Below are 14631 nucleotides of genomic sequence, written 5' to 3' on the forward strand. Positions count from 1 at the left end.
TGGACTGTAGCCTGCCAGGCTCCTCTGTCCGTGGGATTCTCCAGGCAAGAATACTGGAGCGCGTAGTCATTTCTTTCTCCAGGGTATCTTCCTGACCCAGGTATCGAACCTGGGTCTCCTGCACTGCAGGAACTCTTTACCGTCTGAGCCATCAGGGTCAGGGGGAACTTTACTAGGTTGGTTGCAGGAGGGATCTGTTCAGAACCCCCTGAATTCCTCTGGGGTCCCTGGCCGGGTGGACTCGCCGTGAGTGGGGACAAGGAGGCCCCCTGAGGATTGGTCCCGGTGGCCTGAACCCTCCGAGTTCCGGTGTTCCGCTCAGTGACTGGGGGTGGGCAAGTGCAGTGGGCAGGGGGGGCGGTCCTCTGGCAGAGACTGAGTGCCACCAATGGTGACCTGGGGTTGCCATAGGTGCCACCTATCAGCCCTGGAGTGTCTCTCTGGGGCCCAGTGTGCCTAGACTGGTTAGACGCTTGCCAGCCCCTCCTTGGCCTCCCTGCATCCAGACAGGGACATCCTGACAGCTCTGCCGGTCAGGTGCTATCTCAGGTAGCGCTTGAGTGTTGAGTGGGTGGGTGGAATGTTCTGGGGGGTGCTCGGTTCCATTCTGCTCACCTCTTGCGCTGCAGGTGCCCCCGGCAGAGGCTCTGGAGGCGGATGATGCTCTGTCTCTGGCGCCGGTAGGCTGCCCGCTGCCGGTAGCCCCTCCACGCGGCCTGGAGGAACACGGCCGCCTGCGTCCTCTCCAGTGCCCGGCGGACGTGGTAGGACCGCCAGCAGGCCTAGAGTGGAGGGGGCGTTCAGGGGCTGGGTGCGCGTGACCCCGGCCACCCTCGCGCCCCGCCTCGCGGGCCCCGCGGGCACCTGGATGATGATGGCCGCCCGCCGCATCTGCAGGAAGTGCCTGCGCTCCAGCACCATCCGGAACCAGCTCTGCAGCAGCAGGATCTTCCGCACGACCTCTCGGTGCAGTGTCTCCTGCAGGGCCTGCCGCTCGGTCTCCTTCAGGAAGACCTGGGGGCGGGCAGAGGACGGGTCAGCGAGGCCTCCAGCACCCCTGTCCTCAGGTCTGCTCAGCCCACTTGGTAGTGAGCGAGGCCGAGCTGGTGTACTGACTACTGACCTGACCAAGAGGAGCTTTTAAAAAAAAACACACGTTGAGACAGAATTCCCATAACATAAAATGAACCATTTAACGTGAATAATTTGGTGGCACTTAGTGCTTTCATGATATCGTGCAGCTGTCACCTCTATCCGGCTATGAAACATGTCAGCACTCCCAAGGGAAACTCCGTATCTGTTAGTAGTCACTTCCTAGTCCCCCTCCCTCAGGCCCTGGCAACCCCTAATCTGCTTTGTCTTATTTTTAAAATTTTTTTTGGGGGGGTCACATCACATAGCATGTTGGATCTTAGTCCCCGAACCAGGATTGAACCTGCATCCTTGGCATTGGAAGTGCAGAGTCTTAACCACTGGACCACCAGGGAAGCCCCAGCTTTCTGTTTTTATCAATTTACCTGTTCTGGACGTTTCATATAAACTGGATCATACACTATAGGACCTTTCGTGCCTGGCTTCTTCCACTCAGCGTAACATTTTCAAGGTTCATCCAGAGCTGAATAAGATTCCACTATGTGAATGGCCCATGTTTGATTTATCCATCATCTGTTCATGGACACATGGGCTATTTCTACCCTTTGGCAGTTGTGACTAGAACTGTGCCGCTATAAATGTACATGTACTAGGATTCGTTTGCACATGTTTTCAGTTCTTTTGGGTTTATATCTAGGAGGGGAGCTGCTGGGTCAGGTGCTAACTCTACATGATTAACTTGCTGGGGAGCTGTGAGCCATCACAAAGGCTTCTGACCAGTCCCTTGCACACCCTGTGCTATGGTATGATGGCTCCTAGCCTACAAATGAGAAACTGATGCCTGAGCCCCACACCTTAGGTCTGTCCCTCTGCTTTCCAGGAAGAAATAACATGCTGCACCCCAAGAAACGTACTTCCTCAGCAGAGCCCTCATTTTCCAGGGAGTGGCGTGGGCTGTGAGAGGACCCCATGTGGAGTGGAAGACATGGGTACAAGGGCCCTCCGAGGGCTGCGATTGCTGACCTTGGTCTTGCCGATCTGGTAGCTCCTCTTGTCTATGTCCATCTTCTCCAGCAGGGCAGAGATGACCTCCCTGCAGGGCTGGGCATTCTTAGGGAGAAGCACCTGGAACTGCTCCGTGAAATCCTGGGTGATTTTGGGTAAGAAAGGAGAATCTATGTGAGGGTTTCTGCCACCAGAAAGAGCAGGGCTCTAGCAACTCCCTGGTCAAGTCATTTCCAAAGCCAAAACTTGGACTGATGTGAACAGTGTTGACAAAACTAAGGTCTGGGACTTTCTGAAACAGTCTGAAGCTTAAGAAAGAGTGTCAAAGACACAGAGCACTGGATCTTTCAGTCGGTGGAGAGTGATCACCATCAAGAGGACCTGCTGGGTGCTGGCGTTGTTGGCGGAGAGTCAGAAGATGAAGTTGACCTTGGGGGGCTCACAGTCTGTGATTCATTAGAGGGCTGAACCATAGCTGGAGGTATGCCTTTTTTTCACTGCATGGCATGTGGGATCTAAGTTTCCTGACCAGGGGTTGAATCTGCATCCCCTGAAGTAGAAGAGCAGCATCCCAACTACTGGACCACTGGGAAAATTCCCAAGGTATGCCCCCTGACCTTTTTTGGCCATGCTGTGCCATGAGATGATATGTCCCCAATCAGGGATCAACCCTGTGCCCCCTGCATCGGGAGCATGGAGTCTTAACCACTGGACCGTCACAGAAGTCCCGGTATGCCCTTTTTAAGCAAACAGTTATGCTGAATTTTTAATAGCCAATCATGAGTGAAACACACCAGCATTTTCTCCCTTTCTGGTAATGTGCCTTTCCTGTTTATGCAGATCGGAAAGATGATATTCCCATCTCTGTGGATGAGAAGGGGAGGCATGCCACAATGCAGCCACGTACCTGAGGCCACGCAGGTAACCCTGGAATGGGGATCAGGTGCTTCCAGCTCTAGGCTCAGGCCCAGTGCTCACTCAAGCACTGCACAGCTGCTGCCAGCTCCCCACATAAGCCAAGGGGTCTCCACCTGGGCTGTGCTAACCCCTGGGGATGTTTGGTGTTAAACGGAGACATCTTGGGTTGTCAGAACTCAGGGGAATGGTGTTCCTGGCATCTTGTGGGTGGAGGCCAGGGATACTACTCAACACACAATGGTGCACAGGGTGGCCCTCACCGCAGAGCCATGACCCAGCCCCAACTGTCAATGGTGACACAGTGGAGAATCTGTTGAAATTTGGTCTTCACAAATTTGGGGTTACTAGTGAGTCTCTGTGTTTCTAGAAAGCCCAGTCTCTGTGTTTCTAGAAAGCCCAGGTACCCTGAAGTCATCATTTCCTTGGGTCTCAGTTTCCAAACTGAGAAAATAGGAACCAGGGCCCCCTTGCAGCTGGTTGGCAGAATAAAAGAGCTGGGTATAAAAGTGTCTATTGTAAGCATAGAGACAAGCCCATATCTTGTAATAACCTATAATGGAAAATAATTTGAAAAATAATACATGTGTATACATATAACTGAATCACCTTGCTGTGAACCTGAAACACTGTAAATCAACTATACTTCAATAAAATATATATATTAAGAAAAAAATAAAGATTGGAGAAAGAAAAAAAGTGCCTGTTACAGAAATGCTCAATAAAGGGCCAAGTTACACAGGGATCTGCTTGTGTGGCTCCCTCTTCCCTGTCGGTTTAACACGCCGCCTGTGAGCAACTAGGCACCACCCCCGTCTACGATGGGAAAGAACGATCCGGTACAAATACCAACAGTTATTGTCGTTAGTCGCTCAGTCGTGTCCGACTTTTTTGTAGACCCCCATGGACTTCAGCCTGCCAGGCTCATCTGTCCATGAGATTTCCCAGGCAAGAATACTGGAGTTGATTGCCATTTCCTTCTCCAGGGGATCTTCCCTACTCAGGGATCAGTATCAGGGTGGAGAAACCCTGATGGAAAGTAACCTGCCAGGCTCAGGCTCCAGAGAAGCGTTCTCCCTGGAGGTGGCCAGTGTCCAGACAGCCATGCACGTGCATGAATGCGTCCTACCTGGAACGTGTACTTGGCGCTGTAGCCTGACCTCCGGATCCGCACGGTCTCCAGCATGCCCGTGTAGCGCAGCTGCTGCAGCACCAGCTCATCATCGAAACACAGTTCTTTCTGAAAAGGGATTGAGCGATCAGGGACAGGAAGCCCTGGGAGGAGGTGCTGATTCCCATGTGACTGCCATCCCTCTGGACTGCAGATACGGATGCAGTCAGCGCACACCCATGGGCCGGGGCTGGTCTGGGAATTGTCCCCAGCCTGGCAGCTGTGGGCACCTGGTTTTTTTTCTTTCCTCCAGTCATGCTTTTTGAAATAAAGAGGTGGGGCTGCTCAGCAGTGATACCTGAGGCATTCATCTCTTCTAGGAAACATGGCATCTGATCTACTCTATTCCCTGCTGTCCGGGAGACAGATACTACTTCTCACTGCCTAACTTAAGATAAATTTGTGCAAAGATTTATTTCCTAAAGGCCCCTTCCCAAACCTGTGCTGGACTCATATTCTGTGCCAGGTATCAGGATGAGTACTGGGGATCCAGCAGAAAGAACACATGGCTGGGCCGTGGGAGGTGTTACAGGAGAGGGGACCCTGGACCAAGTCCTGAGAGCTGAGAAGAGGACAGGTAGGGGAGGGGGGCAGCAAGCAGCTAGGTGAAGACCCCGAGGAGAAAGGAGAGCCCAAAGCCATGGACAGGTATGCAGGGAGGTGCTTACTGCTGGAGGGCTGGGGGTGAGGGGGAGGAGAGGCTGAAACGAGCTGGGTTCAGTGAGCTTCCAGCCCAGAGCTCAGCGGCCTGGACTCCATGCTGGTGCATGTTATTTTAAGTGGAGGGAAGGAAGGGAAGGCATGAGGCGAAGGATGTCATGACAGGGCAGGAGGTGCTTCTGGTATCTGGTGGGCTCCCCAAGACTGGAGAGAATGCTACTCAATACCCTAAAGAGCACAGGACAGATGCTCAACAGTGAAGAATAAGCTGTGGGCATGGCTCTTGCCCAGAGCAGGTGTTGGAGTGTTTTCTGAGCTGTCCAATGTTGAGGCAAAATCCAAACAGGTGGGGAAAGTGGGTCTGAATCTGCAGCTGGTGGAAGGTGGGGGCGGGGACAGGAACTGCTGAGCTGCCATCCCTGGGGGACCAGGAATGGGGTGAGGGAGGAGGAGAGAGCCTGAGGCCAGGTCCTCGCCTGGTATGGAAGCCTTGGCGCCTGGCAGGGCCAAGCTGGGCTCTGGAGGTCAGCGGAACATCCCAGGGGCAGGGAAGAGGAACGGAAGCAGGAAGAGTAGAGACAGTGTGGGCGAACAGTCACCAGGATGTCCTTGCTCAGAGATCCGCTCGTGCCCGGCAGAGAGCCCAGGTCCTGAATGGCTCCAGCAAAGTTCTCGAGGGCACAGGATTGCCAGTGGACCTCTGGGGTGAGGAAAGCCTGGCAGCAGGGGCTGAACTGGCTGCTGGGGCCCCCACTGGTGCTGTCTTCCCAGAAAGTTCAGGACGAGCAGCAGGCTCTGGGCTCCTGTTTTCTGACCTCAGCCTCTCCCATCTGGCACATTTTCTGCACTGACTGCTTTGGGGATATAGTTGAAGAGCACCCTGACCTGTCCATCCTCAAGCCAAATTTCTCTGGGGCCCCTCCATGTTCCAGTGCACGCATGCATACTCAGTTGCTTCAGTCATGTCTGACTCTTTGTGACCCTCCAGACTGGCCCGCCAGGCTCCTCTGTCCATGGGTTTCTCCAGGCTAGAATACTGGAGTGGGTTGCCATGCTTTCCTCCAGGGGATCTTCGACCTGTGTCTCTTGCATTGCAGATGGATTCCCTACCGCTGAGCCACCGGGGAATCCCCCGTGTTCCAGAGGATGTCTCTCTGTTCCTAGCTGGTCACTAGATGGCCCTGGCTGCCTCCTGCTGATCCCTGCCACCCCTGGCTGGCTAAAGCACTTTTAAAATACATGTCAAAGGAGGCCAGGAACCCTGGCTGGTAGCAGAACCAGCCTCCAGTCCCTGAAACCTGTGTGGACACTTGCTTCCTCCAGGACTCCTGACCACCCCTCCTGACTCCCACCCCTAGACACATTGTAACACTCCCTGCCAGTCTCCAGACCTGGGCTTGGCTTTCGCAGCCCCTGAGATGGGGGAGTCCCTTACCTTCTCCGCGTTGGAGCGGATGCAGCGGATGAAGAAGGGCTCTGCGTTCCCCAGTGCCTCCAGGAGCTTATTCAGGGAAGTCTGAGGAGAGAGGGGGGGAAGGTGTTGAGTTGGGACCCCCTCAGAGGCACGTCCCTCAAGGGAAGGGGATCCAGGTCACCTTCCTGCATCAACGGGGCTGTATCTGTGCTGACAGGGAACAAGGGAGGCTGCAGCAGGAGGCTGTGCTACCCCAGAGGGCCCCCAAGGGGGCTGTGGGTCCCTGCAGCCGAGGGCCGCCATGTTTCGGTATCAGGTGAAAGGGGAGGGGAAGGTGGTGGAACCAGATTAACTCTTTCTAGGGATTTAAATCCCATGTCAAAGGAGGCCAAGAACCCAGGTTAGTAACAGAACCCGTCTCCCCCTGCCGCCACGGAAATGTCAGCACCAGCTGGCGGCCACCCTCTTATCAGAGGTTGAGCTCTGCAGGGCCTCACTTCCGAGTGCCTAAATTCTAAGAATCCCAAACTGTTCCTTTTGTTCCTTCAGCCTTAGAGGTACAAGCTCCTGCCCATGGTTACTACCTCAATGTTCCTTCTCTGTTCCCCTTCTGCCTTCTCAGTCCTCTAGTACCTGTTTAACCAGTACCATACATTAAATTCTCTGATTTAAAAAAAAAAAGTCAGCCTCAGAAGGGATCATGGTTGTAGTGATTTTGGTCTCTGGCCTGCTGTTTACAAAAGGGTACAGTGGGAGTTCCTAAATGATGTAATTATACATACATATATATATATATATATATATATATATATATAAAAGCTGAAGTGGAAGCAAAAGACTTAGATTGTGGAGAATGGGAAGGAACAGAACAGTTCATGGTGAAAGCCCGCAGCCATTTGTTGTTTAGTTGCTAACTCATGTCCGACTCATGCGACCCCATCAACTGTAGCCCACTGGGCTCCTCTGACCATGGAATTTTCCAGGCAAGAATACTGGAGTGGGTTGCCACTTCCTCCTATAGGGGATCTTCCTGACCCAGGGATTCAACCTGCATCTCCTGCATTGGCAGGTGGATTCTTTACCACTGAGCCACCAGAGAAGCCCTCCCTGGCCATTGGACCCCACTGAAGAAAGAAAGAAGTGTCCCTGAGCTTCCTGGCAACCAGGGGAAAAAGGGAAATGTGACCTAAGGACACAGTTCAGTGTTCACATTAACTCACACGCTCACTCATGGCTGTTTTAAGTTGGTGGTTCTCCACCAAGGGTGACTGTATTCCCCCAGGGAGCCTTGGCACTATCTGGAGACGTTTTGGTAGTCATGCCTGGACAATGCTACCAGCGTCTGGTGGGTGGAGGCCAGCAATGTTGCTCAATGCCCCACAACACACAGGATGGCCCTCACCATGGAGAATGACCCAACCCCAAATGGCAAACGGTGCTACGGTCAGGAACGCTGGCGATAATGAGAAGCTCCCTGTGCTAGGTTAGTTTTGGCCCAGCCACGTGAGTGCCAGGCAGAGCTCAGCACCCCTTCCACGCCCCTGGGCCACCCACCTGGAACTGGGCACTGATGCTGGGCGGTTTCTTCTTCTTGTGCAGGTGTAGCAGGGACTTGGTAGTACGGTCGTGCAGGGTCATACTGATGATCAGCTTCAGGGATTTGGAGTCCAGCAGGTTCTAGGACAGAATCGCAGGGTCTGGCCTGCCCTCCCAAAACCCCAGGGTGCACTGGGAGGCACCTTGTGCGGCCCCAGAGCAAGGACAATGCCCCCTGGGGTGGCAGCTCTTAGGCTCAGTCTGGGGGCTGTGCTGTCAGAGACGGGCTTGGGGTGGGAGGGCCTGGCGGGCAGCGGTGGTGACCTGACTGGGGGGCTGAGCCCGAGCTGCAACCTGGGGATGGTGCCGCCTCTGAGAGGGCTGATGACGGCCACTAGTGGCCTGAGTGCCCAGCAACCAAGAGCTACGGAGTGCTGGCTTCCCTCCGTGCAGCTCGAGGCGTGCCAAGCACCCCATGTTGCTATGAGTGCTCACCCAGCCGGCCCTCCCATGGGCCAACCCTCACTGTCGATAGAAGGTGGGGGGCTAGTGCTGTCCCACCTGCTGGCCAGACTGAGTGGACTGGGCGGCTGCTCTCGCTTTCTGATTTCAGAATCCCTCAGCACGCTGTACGTGGAGATGAGACAGGGAGCCTGGGTGTGCCTGGGTGTGCAGCCAAGGCTGGCTGCTGGGGTCTAGGCTGCCAGCAATGCACAGCTGCCCCCTTCCCAACAGGACCACCCTGGCTGACAGGCCTCCTCTCCCTGGATGCCCAGGCGCTGACGAGCCCATCCCACCCTCTTGGATTGGCTCGCAGCTAAAGACACCCAATGTGGGGATATGATAGGAGGGTCCCATCGCCTCTCGGTGAGGTAAGCTCTGAGGTACGGCTGACACTCCTGGGTTCCCCGGGATCAGGCTGAGCCCACTTCCTGGCCTCCCCCACCTCAGGTTTCTCCTGGGACTTCCCCACTGTACACCACTTGTGCAGAGACCACATCACAGGTCCTGCTTCTAGAAAACCCAAACAAAGACCCCTCTGTGTCATTTCAACAGGAAACAGTTTTTTAGAGGGGAAAGGGGAGAGGGAAGGAAAGAGAAAGAATTAGAGAAGCTCGAGAAGGTAAAAGCCCCCGCCCCACCCCGCTTTCTAGAAACATGATGCGAGCCAGCTGCTCGCGAGGCGGTGTTGGGCGGTGTTGTGTGTGTTTACCTTTGGAATGATCTGCTTTTGTTTGATACCTTTACTTTTCCTGTCAAAATATTAAAAATGGTTTTGTGAACAGAAGGAACACAGTGTCTGGCTCTGGGTTAGTTTAGCAAGCCACGCCTTGCGGGTTAGATGGAGCGAGAACAGAGAGAGCGAGAGTCCGGAGGCACAAGTGCAACGAGGCCGCCGCCTCGCCAGGGACTGTGCACACGCCCCACCAGGCCAGCAGCTGCCCCTGAGGTGGTGGGGGCTCCTGGGTGTCTGGGGGGCACTGCTGGATCTCACAGAATGACTGTGAGATGTCCCAAAGGGGGCTCCGAGGGACCCCATGCAGCCGGGTCTACCAGGTGTCCCAGCTCTACTTGCTATATGCTGGGACCCAAAGCAGTCCAAAGACCCTTCTGGAGCCCCTGCCCTGGTGGCCGGTTCAGGGGTCTGTCTCTCAAAGAACTGAGATAGGGCCTGGGTGTATGGGTGCCTTACGAACTTGAACTGGCAGCAGGTTAAAAACAAAAGCTGATCTTTTTGGCCGAGGTGGGGGGGGGCACCCGCACATTCTTAGACACTTAATGGAATCTTGCAGACAAGAAAAGATTTTTTTAAAAAACTGCATCCTGGGAAGTTTCTAAGACCTGCTGAGGAAATGGTTCCCTGCAGATCTGCCAGAGGCTTGGCTCTGAGGTTCTTTGTGTCATGTTTCACGTTTATCCCCGTGGGGTGGAATGAGGCATCATAAAAATGACTTTGCAAACAGGCATCACTGCAGGCACAAGCTTTGCTCTCCTCGGCCTGAGCCCTAAGCAATTGCTGGTGCCCACTGGTTGAGGTGGCTGCCTGCTGGGTTGGAGGGTATGAAAACTGTTACCCCTGCTTTGCAGACAGAGGGTGAATGCTCACAGCACTCAGGTCATACAGTGATAAGGGGGGTCCAAATCTCATCTGTGTGGCTTCCGGCCCTTTCTACTGCATCACACCCACAAAGTAGGGTCATGGGATGCACAGAGGTCCTCAAGATTGCACACCCTGCCTCTGAGGCTTCTTTATAAGCTCATAGTGGCAAAGGTTGGGGTGGGGGGAAGCAAGCCTTGCTCGGCAGGTTTGGGGGCAGAAAATCAGCTGCTTCGTGGCAGGAGCATTCCTGGGAAGCTGTGCTGGACACTGGGGGGCTGGCGAGGATTTGGGTCAGGGTGCAGACACTAGGATGGGAGTATGACGAGGACCACTTAGCAATGGCTGGCGTGAGAACAGAACCACAAGACAGCGCGGCATGGACAGCGGCTCATTCAGTGTTATGGGAAGCCCCTGGAGGCGGGGGGTCGGGTGGGGGGGTGTCTGGGGCGGGGAGGCGCTCGTTGCACTTGTGGGGGAGAGGGGGATGCCCACAACCTTGGGGGGGACTCACGGGATGAAGGTGCGGGGTTTCTGGAGCCGATTGAGGGACTGGAGAAGCTTACGGGGGTCGTCACCCTGCCAGGGCAATCCTTTGATACTCCGGATGATTTGGTCATGCAAATCGCTGGGGGGGAGGGGGTGCAGTGACAGAGAGAAGATGGGGTTAGAGCAGTGGGCCCGCCACCTCAGGGTCCCTGGCACGGTCGGGACCGTCTCCAGGCCACTGGAGCCAAAACATGCAACCTGGGGAAGGGCTGAAGGCTGCCGCCACTCCCTACTGCATGGAGAAGTCAGGGTTTGGCCACCCCAAGGAGGGTCCGCCCTCCTCCGGCGGTGGGGGAGGGGCTGGGGACATGTGGGGCTGAACAAAATTTGCAACAGGGCATCTCAGATCACTGGAAAAGGCCTCGTGTTTGAGCCTGTTGGAGTCTATAGAAAGTACCCACGGGCCACTGAAAACAGGAGACCCGGGAGGGTTCTGTGGGAAGCAGATGGGTTTCTCGTGATGGTTCTGTGGCTACACGTCTGCCTCCTTGTCGGCTTCAAGAAATGCCTTGGGAGGAATGAAGTGGAACTCACACAGGGTTATAACTGGGGTGACGCTTGGTTGTTTCGAGTGCGGTGGGGGCTTGACTGGCATCTGGAGGTGGGGGCCGGGGAGGCTGCCCCACTCCTTGCAGCACCCAGTACAGCCCCATCACAGCGTGGCCCGGCAGAGCCCCGAGGGTGATGCTCTAGCTGAAGATACTCACCCCCCAGAATTCAACCTTATTAACTGTGTTCTGTTCAGTCACCGTGGGCTCAGGGCTGAGCAGACGTTTTAGGTGTGAGAATGACAACGGCTTAGGGACAAAAATCGAATGCCCTGAAAATGGACATTCGCAAACAATGTCTTGACAGCAAATGTCTAGGGCAGAATGTCTAGAAATGAGGAAGTGATGACTGCAGGATGATCTGGGAGTTTGTCTCTCTTTTAAAAAAATTTCCTCATTCCAAAGGACTTCTCTGGTGGTCCAGGGACTAAGACTCCATGCTCCCAATGCAAGGGGTCCAGGTTTGATCCCTGGTCAAGGAACTAGATCCCACATGTTGCAACTAAGAACTGGTACGGTTAAATAAATAAAAAGATTAAAAAAACACTTCTTCATTGCAGTTACCTGAATACATGTTTAAGCTCTGAGCAGTTGACCTGGGAAGACCCCGATCGGCAGCCCCTTGTCTGTGTTCCATGCACCATGCCCAGGGCCAGATGGCCGCACTTACCTCTGCTCCCTCACCCTCCAGGGAGGCACCGAGCAAAGACAACAGAGAGGTCACATGTCACCTCTCCACCCTGAGCGGTCAGCACAGCGGCCAGCTCCCTATGATGACGGTGAAGCCCCTAGCTTCAGCCCACACCCCCTGATCAGGCCAAATCTGGCGAGAGCGCCCCCTGGCTCACTGATCCCCTCTCTTCTGGCTCTGAACGCTGTGCTGAGCGCCTTGGGATGATGGCTCCTCGGGGCGTGCCTCCCTGGTCTCGGGTTCCAAGGCCCTTGCTTCTACTTACTTCTTGCTTTCATAGAAAGCAATGATGTCTTCAAAAGCGTTAATATCGAACTCCTCAGAGCCGTCAAATGAGAAATCTAGCATTGAGCAGCTGAAAGGGAGAATCTGTATAAACTAAATGTGCTTTTGCGGGTGGGACCTGTAGCCCCAGGGCCAGGCCTTGGGGAGACCGAGGGGGTCAGGGGCCACTCTGAAATAGGGGGCAGTGTTTTTCTTTTTTTTTTCTCTCTTGCCTTCTTTGGGGTGAAAAAGCTGATTTAAAAATGCATCTTTTTTTAAAAAAAAAAAGAAAAAAAGACAACATATCTCTTTATCAAGAGGGACAGGATAGAAGTATACCTATGGCTGATTCCTCTTGATGTCTGGCAGAAACCAACACAATACTGTAAAGCAATTACCCTTCAATTAGGAAAAAAAAATCAAAATATATCTTTTTGAAAGGAGGAAAATGACACACTGCCTTCAGACAAATGGCACACGACCACTTACTTACCTAGGAGCTATCTCTAACTCCACACGTAAGCTTTCATGGACCTCTTGAGGGGGGTTTTCTTACAAAGTGCTCAAAAAACAAAATGACTTTTTCATGTTTCAAAATTTAGGGGTTCACTCCTTTGGGAGTCTTAAGAAAGAGCTTGGGGACTCTGCTGCCCCAGGGCCTTCACACCAGCTGTCCCCCCAGGTCAGCACACACTGCTTGCCTTGTCTGGGCCAACGAGTCCCGTCTCAGTGTAGCCTGCCTGGCTGGGCTCTCGCAGGCTGCCTGAAGGGTCCCTCCCTTGGCTTTGTCATGGCCTCAGATGGCTATCGAGCATGACCTTTTATACCCTGACTTCCTAGAAGCACAAGCCTGCTCACTTTTACACTCAGTACCAACTGGGGTATCTGGAGGAACGCTGACCGTCACTAGGTGGCCACAGAACACCCCCGTGTCATCTGAGCGGCAACAACGCATCTGTGTTTCTGAGAGTAAAGCAACTTAGCAGATGGGTGTTTGGGACATACTGGTCAGGCTAAGCGAGGAAGTGCTCTTAAATCAAGCTTGCTGCTCTTTCAGCCCCGCCCGCCAACGGTCACAACCGGCCCTGAAAAGGAGCCTTTGTAAACTGAGCCGCCCACATCCCCCAAAACAGATGATGCACGAGGTTGGCCTCTCTGTGTGCAGAAATGCGGCCACCAGATGTTGCTTCTGGGTGTTTCTGATTCAAGTGGCTACTGCGTTCCTTATTCAGGTCAACTCTGACCTGGGTTCAGGGTGTCGGGTTTCTGGCGCCGTTTTAAACAATGCCGCTGCCTACAGGCTTCGGCTGGGACAAATCAAGATCTCGCTCACCGGTAGAGTTTTTCTGACGGGGTGCTGGCTCCTCTATGTTCTCCCAGGTGACCTTGGGTACCAGAGCTGTCCAGACCTGCTGGGGAGACAGAGCGCATGAAGTTTGGAGGAGAGGGCTGCTTGGAGCTGACGGGCTTCTTAACTTTTCCATGGAGCCTGTGATTCTGACTTGAACCCGATTTTAAAAAAAGGAGGGGGCCGGGTTGGGGGGGGGGCTGACACTCAAATTTGGGCACAGCAGGGAACCATGAAATGTTCCATTTCCTCCGCAAACAGCACCATCTATTTCCTAAAACAGATGCCCTAGGACCTTTGCACATGCTGCCCGCCTCCATGGCCAGGCCACTCTGCCCACCCTGTCTGGCCCAAACTGTACTGTCTCAATGGAGTGGCTTTAATCTTTCAATCCTCCTTTAATAAACACCCCCCCCTTCCTAAAACGGAGCCCTGGGGCTGGTATCTGGAGCTGAGTGGTCCTGGGAGAGTCACTTAGCCCTTCTGGGTGTCAGGCTGTTCTCACAGGAAAACAGGAGCACCCCTTCTTGCCTTGTGAGCATGAGCAGGTTAGATTAGATATCCTGCTACAAACCTTCTGTTTTGCATGATCAAAAGGCTTGGGAGCTAATTTATGATAGCCAAGACATGAAAGCAACCTAAATATCTATTGACAGATGAATGGATAGGGAAGACGTGGTATAGCTATACAGTGAAATATGACTCAGCCATAAAAAAGAATGCAACAATGCTGATTGCAGCTATTATGGGTGGACCTAAAGATGATCATACTAAACGCAGTTAAGTCAGACAAAGACAAATTTTATACGATATCACTTACATGTGGCATCAGAAAAAATAACACAAACGAACTTATGTACTAAACAGACTCACAGACAAAGAAAACAAACCTACGGTTACTGAGGGGAAAGGATAAGGAGAGGGATAAATTAGGAGTTCGGGATTAGCAGATACAACCTATTATACATGAAGGTGACCATAAAGCCCTCCTGTATAGCACTGGGAACTACAGTCAATATCTTGTAATAAACTATTGTGTGCTAAGTTGTTTCCATGTGGCTGACTCTCTGTGACCCCATGGACTGCAGCCCGCCAGGCTCCTCAGTCCATGGGATTCTCCAGGCAAGAACACTGGAGTGGGCCGCCACGCCCTCCTCCAGGGGATCTTCCTGACCCAGGGACTGAACCCATAACTCTTACATCTCCTCTACCGGCGGGCAGGTTCTTTATCACTAGTGCGAAAGAAAAAGAAAAGTTTAGGGAACAAGAGAGAAGTGCTGGTTGCACAACTCAGGAATGTGCTAATGTGATGACATTTTACACCCTGCAATGGCCTCTGA

The 14631-nt window shown here is 53.5% G+C and overlaps 1 protein-coding gene across 12 annotated transcripts in view; it reads right to left on the minus strand.

Annotated features, from left to right (window-relative positions):
* The window catches only part of MYO9B (myosin IXB), a 109899-nt gene that overhangs the window by 16889 nt on the left and 78379 nt on the right, over positions 1 to 14631 (minus strand). For 6 of the 12 annotated variants that reach the window (XM_070462232.1, XM_070462227.1, XM_070462241.1 and 3 more), the window contains exons 14-23: positions 13277 to 13355; positions 11945 to 12034; positions 10406 to 10519; positions 9007 to 9046; positions 7812 to 7934; positions 6279 to 6359; positions 4142 to 4252; positions 2116 to 2238; positions 865 to 1014; positions 616 to 782 (exon numbers count right to left, since the gene is read on the minus strand). In XM_070462232.1, the coding sequence (XP_070318333.1) occupies positions 616 to 782; positions 865 to 1014; positions 2116 to 2238; positions 4142 to 4252; positions 6279 to 6359; positions 7812 to 7934; positions 9007 to 9046; positions 10406 to 10519; positions 11945 to 12034; positions 13277 to 13355 (1078 nt within the window). The remainder of the gene's footprint in view (positions 1 to 615; positions 783 to 864; positions 1015 to 2115; positions 2239 to 4141; positions 4253 to 6278; positions 6360 to 7811; positions 7935 to 9006; positions 9047 to 10405; positions 10520 to 11944; positions 12035 to 13276; positions 13356 to 14631) is intronic. The other 6 variants (XM_070462258.1, XM_070462264.1, XM_070462224.1 and 3 more) reach the window with 5 other exon arrangements.

This window comes from Odocoileus virginianus, chromosome 3, assembly GCF_023699985.2.
Source record: "Odocoileus virginianus isolate 20LAN1187 ecotype Illinois chromosome 3, Ovbor_1.2, whole genome shotgun sequence".
Lineage (NCBI taxonomy): Eukaryota > Metazoa > Chordata > Mammalia > Artiodactyla > Cervidae > Odocoileus > Odocoileus virginianus.